The sequence below is a fragment of the Macaca fascicularis genome, chromosome 1 (assembly GCF_037993035.2).
Source record: "Macaca fascicularis isolate 582-1 chromosome 1, T2T-MFA8v1.1".
Classification (NCBI taxonomy): domain Eukaryota; kingdom Metazoa; phylum Chordata; class Mammalia; order Primates; family Cercopithecidae; genus Macaca; species Macaca fascicularis.
Window position 1 is genome coordinate 62,195,904 of NC_088375.1, and position 6,000 is coordinate 62,201,903.

The 6,000-nt window shown below is 49.6% G+C and overlaps 1 protein-coding gene across 4 annotated transcripts in view; it reads right to left on the reverse strand.

Annotated features, from left to right (window-relative positions):
• Positions 1 to 3,842, reverse strand: part of PLEKHA6 (pleckstrin homology domain containing A6) — a 157,081-nt gene extending 153,239 nt beyond the window's left edge. For all 4 annotated transcript variants that reach the window (XM_005540534.4, XM_015448621.3, XM_015448620.3 and 1 more), the window contains exon 1: positions 3,262 to 3,842. In XM_005540534.4, the coding sequence (XP_005540591.2) occupies positions 3,262 to 3,344 (83 nt within the window). In that variant the 5' untranslated portion in view covers positions 3,345 to 3,842. The remainder of the gene's footprint in view (positions 1 to 3,261) is intronic.
• Between the last annotated feature and the right edge of the window lie 2,158 nt (positions 3,843 to 6,000).

Genomic DNA, 6,000 nt, shown 5'->3' on the forward strand with positions numbered 1-6,000 from the left:
TGTCATCCACAGAGAGCTCCAAGGCTTTCCCGCTAATCTCAGGTCCCAGGCCTGCCTCTGCTACCCAGCCCCTCTCCTGCACAGAGGATCTTATCTCTTAATCGAAAAAAAAAAATAGAAAAGATTAGGTGGGAGCTTTCCCAGTATGCCCAATCACCTCACCACCAAAACTTACCCAGATTCTCACCCATCCTTTAATACTTGTCTTCCTCTGGAGAATAGGTTGCCTTCTCTCCCCTTTAAGGCTAATCTCTGCCTGGGTTATCGTCCCCCTTCTCTCCCATCTTTTCTCTGTTGAGCATCCCAGCCTTGCATCTTCACCTCCTCTCTCTTTCTGGGGTCCATCCCTTTATTCTCCTCCTCTGTCTGTGTCTTCTATAGTCTCAGTACTCTGCCTCCCTCTCAATGCCATGTCCCCTGGCAGCTTCCTGTCTCACACTCCTCATTCCTGACCAAACCTTTGACAGTAGTCTCTCCTAGCTTTCCCCACTTCCTGGCCTTTCATTCACCAATCCCCTGCAACCTGGTTTCTGTTCCCAGCCCTCTCCTGAAACCACTTTCCTAGATGTCATTAAAGGCCTCCCCTTCTCCTAAATCCACTAGGTGTTTTTTAGCCTTTGGCCCATTTGGCTTTTCTGCAGCATCCAATACTGTTGAATTCCTTTTTTCTTCTTAACATCCCTCTTCTTTGCCTTCTGGGGTGGCATTCTACCCTGGTCCTGGTGCCGCCCACCTCTGCAACCTCTCGGTCTTACTCTCCAACCTGGCCTCTGTTCCTCTATCCCTTCCTTAACACTGGTGCTGCCTGGGTATACTCCTGTCTTTTCCCTCGCACTCTTCTGGGTGGTTCTACCCCCACATGATGACCCTTTTCCAGCCCAGGCCTCTCTCTTCAAACTCTATCCTGTATGTCCAGTTGTCCGTTAGACAGCATCTCCTGGATGTCCCCCAGGGACATCAACTGCAGTGTTTCCCCACTAAACCGGTACTCCCCCTAAAATGCACTCCTCTTGCCATACTCCTGACCTCTTTCAAACTCAAGCTGGAAATTCTAAGCTTTACCGTTGATTCCTCCCATTGTCTCCCCTTCCCAGAATTCAAGCTTTAGAAGAATATTCCTGATTTGGTTCCTGAAGATTTCTCCCATCTCTCCCTCCCCTTCTCTTCTGTTCTCACCATTTTAATTCAGGCCCCATCAGCTGTCTCCTGGACTTTTGCAACTGTTTCCTAACTGCTTTCCATACCTTAAGTTTCTCCTCCTGCCTCTCGCTCAGCCTCAAATCACTGCCCATGAAGCTGCCAGAGAGAAGGCTCTAAATGCAGATCTGATGATGTCAAGTCCCAGTTTGAAATCTCCTTTGGCTTCCCATCACCTACAGGATGGAGTCCAGACCCCTTAGCTAAGCACGTAAGGGCTCTCTCAAGCTGCCTCTTCCTACTTTTCCTCCTGGGCCTCTACAGTAATTCAGCAGCTCCACTCCATCTCCACTGAACCTCTCCGAGCGCTCTAGGTTACCTGTTCCCCAGCCCCCATTGGTGCCTTTATTTCCCCAAGCCTCTACTTCCAAGGCTTCTTTCACTCTTGTCTCTCCTCCAGAATCAGCTCAAATGCTTCCTCCTCTGGGAAGCCCTCATTGAACTCCCTGGAGAGCATTAGTTCTTTCCTTCCCATAGCATCTTGCAAATGCCTCAAGAATGTACCATAGTATTTCCTAAGTATTGATTTACGTTTTCTCCCTGTTACCTTAAAGTAAAAACCTACATCTTACTGTTTTTTATCTCCAGTGCCTAGCACAGCAGCAAAGAGTGGATGCCCAGTAAATGTTTGTAAAATGAAAGAGGAAAATAATCTGGATGGCAAGTAAGAGATCAGGAAGAAAGAAGAGAATGAACCACTTCATCAGTATACCTGAGGGACTCATGGAAATTCACATTCTAAGACCCTCCCCCAGATCGTCTGAATAGGAATCTCCTGAGGTAGGGCTCAGGAATCCACCTGCTTAATAAGTTCCTTGGGTGATTCTTATAAACTCTAATGTCTCAAGTCACTGCAGTTTTAATATTGCAGAAGTTCTGTTATTTAAGAATCTGACTTAGGGTCAAGACCTTTAATGGAGTTAATTTCTAAGATAACATAATTACAACATCAATTATGATCATGGTGGTGACAATTACAGAAGAAAGGCCTAAAGCAAATGTGGAAACTTAGAAACACCAAAGAGAAACCGCTGCCTGCCTGAGCCCCTGCAAAGGCAGTTTGGTACCTGGGGAAGCAGTGCACTCAGTCAGCAGATGCTAGGCTGAGTCCCAGCTCTGATTAACAAGTGGTTTTCTCTTCGACCGGTACTTTCAATACCTCTGGACCTCAGTTCCCCGTTTGACAAATGAAGGGATTGCTTCTAAGATTCCTTGCAGCTCTGATGTTTTGTAAGTGGCTATCTTGAGGAAGGAAAAGCTCGTCAAGTGTGGGTAACAGTCCAAGACGCTGTGCTTCTAGACTTGCTATATTTCTGGGAGATGTCTATCCTGGCAAAAGATGACTGTAGTAGAAGCGAGCCAAAAGAGAGCCAGCACGGCCACTTTGTTATAATGAGATTATGCCAGAGCCATTTTGGTTTATGAAATTAATATAACAGTGCTAATATATTACTGAGAGTAGCAAAGGCGCTCTCTCTCTCTCAAGAATGCTAAACATACAGTGGGCATCGTGCCCTTCTCTCTTGACCACAGCCCCATAAAGAAGCAGGACAGGAGAGGAGAACTGCTGTCCTGGGCACGCTGAGTCTGGGGTGAGGGTTGCCAGGAACTGGGTGGCAGAGGCAGGATCTCCTGGTATGTTGTCACTTAGCCCAAGTCTTCCCATAGGAAAGTTGGGGGGCGGGGGAATGAAAGACCTACCTCTGGCCCTTTCAGGGAAGGAGCTGAAAAAACTCCAGGTTGGGCATTAGTCTAGTCATCCTCCTGGAGGCCTCGCATGTGACCAAGGAGAGGGAGAAAGGGCAGCACTCCCCTGCCCTGCCCTGCCTCTCCGAGCTGAGAGAATGCCAAGCCTTTGCTGGACTTTGACCCATTGAGGAAAAGGCGGGAGACACATTCAAACAGGCATGGTGATAAACTTATTAGTCATGCCCGCCCTTGCAGCCACCGCTTCACCCACCGCTTCACCCACCTTCTCCAGCCTGCCCCCAACCCCGCCACTTTTCAAGTTGGACAACTTAAAGGAAAAAAATTGAAATAAAAAGAAGAGGGAGACCAACATACTTGATGAAGAAGATTCTCCCACCACCGTCAACTCCGTAGGCCCACCGGCCGGGGAGGTCCAGCCAGTCAATCTCATCGGCCATCTCGGTGTCCCTGCAGCCCCTCTGGCTCTCTGCGCCTCCAGGCGCCGGCTGGGCAGGGGGCTTGGTACCCGGGACCCCCCACTTGCTGCCCCTTTCTAGAGGCCGTGGTGGGGGAGGGGGTCCGGCCGGGCTGGCGGCGTCGCTCCCGGGTCCCTGGCAGTGGCTGGCCTCCCACTGAAGACGCGCTGGCCTCAAGCCGGGAGGCAGGGAGCAGGCAAGCGCTTAACCCTGGCCGGCCGGGAGCCCCAGACACCACCTGCCCCCTCCTCGACTCGGAGCTCCTCTTCGGACCGTTTCCTGAACTTTAATGACGGGCAATTAGCGCGGTGAGTAATTATGATGGCTTTCCTGCCGGGACTATTAACGGGCAGCGCTGGGTCTCCGTTCCTCCTGGCTCTGCTGCCCTCCAGCCTGGCGGAGCCCGGCGAGCAGAAGCTGGAGCGGAGAGGATCCCTCCCCGAAGGGAGCAGGTTGCAGTGCGAGCAGGGGTGTTGCCTCTCCGCTCCCAGCTCGGATCTTGCACTTGAACCACCGGCGGGGCTGGGGGCGGAGCCGCGCCGCCGCCTCGGAAGGTAATTCACAGCGCGGAGAACTAGCCGGCAGCCCCAAGTCCCCCAGTCCAGGCGCACCGTGCAGGGAACCCAGTTTGACTGAAAGTGCTTTGAATCAGGAACCTGATGGACATGTCCAGCCACTGAAGGGAAAAGGGGAAGTGATTAAACCTGGTTCTATTTGGTGGGAGGTTAGGAGAGAAACAAAGGTCACAGGCACGGAAGTGTGGCGGGGCTATGAGCAGCCGGGGACCCGGGGAGCTTCTCCTAGCTCAGATGCCAGCCTGATTAGTCAAGCTAGTCCTTACCTTTCTTTACCAGCACCTCCTCCAAGAAGCCTGCCATGACTAAGTAGAATCACAGGGAGACCTTAGAAATACTCAGAAACCAACAGCGTTTATGTCCCTCCATTCCATTCCCCCTAACTTGCACCAGCAATCGAAAAGGAAAAAGAAAGAAAAATAGAAAGAGAGAAGGGAATGTTATGTGTACGGAATGTAGACTGCAAGCTTTCATACTGGCATACCAAAAACAGTATTGCTGGAGCCCACAGTTCTGCTATCTCAGGGTCTATATCAAAGTTAGCCGGCTTAGGCAACATAGCAAGACCCTGTCACTACAAAATAATAATAATTAATTAGCTGGACCTAGTAGCATAAGCCTGTAGTCCCAGCAACTCAGAACACTGTCAGGAGGATCACTTTGAACCTGGGAAGTCGAGGCTGCAGTGAGCTGTGATCCTGCCAGTGCACTCCAGCCTGGGCAACAGAGCGAGACCCTGTCTCAAAAAAGAAAAAATGCTGGAGTCCATTTGGCTTTCCCGGCTTACTTCGGATCTGCCCCTGGGGCTCCATTTAGGTACATACAGTTCCAATCCATGTGCCAGGCCCAAGAGAATAATTAGACAATGAGAGAGACACCTGTGTTTAAAGGGAGCAATGTGTTCCATGACAGTTGGCAATTATCTGTTGGGCAAACATACATTTTGTGAGTATTCTAGGAGACTTGATCCCCATTTCACATAGGTAATTCCTGTTCATCCTTTCAGTGTCTACTCATGTGCCACCTCCTCCAGGAAGCCATTCCTGACACTACCGCAGAGAGATTTATAGGTCCATCCTCCATGTGTCAAGGCACCTGATGAATAACCTTATAGTAGCACTTATCACACTGTAATGCAATCCTTGATTTAGTCATCTGTCTCCTCCATTGGACTGTGTGCTCCTTGGGGCAGGAACTCCATCTTACCCATCTTTATAGCCCTGGCAGCTGTCTGTGGCACCCAATTAACAATTATTATTATTTTTTTTTTTTGAGACAGAGTCTCGCTCTATCGCCCAGGCTGGAGTGCAGTGGTGCAATCTCGGCTCACTGCAACCTCCACCTCCTGGGTTCAAGTGATCCTCTCACCTCAGCCTCCAGAGTAGCTGGGGCTACAGACACTCACTACCATGCTTGGCTAATTTTTTTGCATTTTTACTAGACAAGGGGTTTCACCATGTTGGCCAGACTGGTCTCAAACTCCTGACCTAAAGTGATCTGATCCACCTGCCTCAGTTTCCCAAAGTGCTGGGATTTACAGGCATGAGCCACCGCGCCCGGCCCAATTAACATTTGATGAATGCTTGATATGGTCATAACTGGGAACTACTCTTAACTCTAACCACAGTCCTATACTTTTGGACTTTATTTAGAGGCACTCTGAATATAACCATCAGCATCATCAGGGTGTGCGTGGGGAGCTCTTTCTGGGAAAAGAAACAGCTTGTGATCCTTCTCATAGATCCCAAATGCTCAACCTGGAGGGTTTAAAATGTATACATCTGATAGATGGTAAAGCTAGGAAATGCCTCAGAGAACATTTAGTCCAATCCTCTTGTTTTGAATATGGCAATTGAGGAACAGAGAAGGGAAAGGGGCTGGTCAAGGTCACTGAGAAAGGTGGTGGCTGAAAAGGATCTGCCCACCAATGTCTCAGGCCAGAGCTGTTTTCATTACATCATTCTCACTCCAACACTGGAAATTGACTCTGCCAACATCCTGGCTGCCAGATCTAAGTTAAGTCCATTCTCCAGAAGCAGAAGACATGCAGAAATCCATAATGT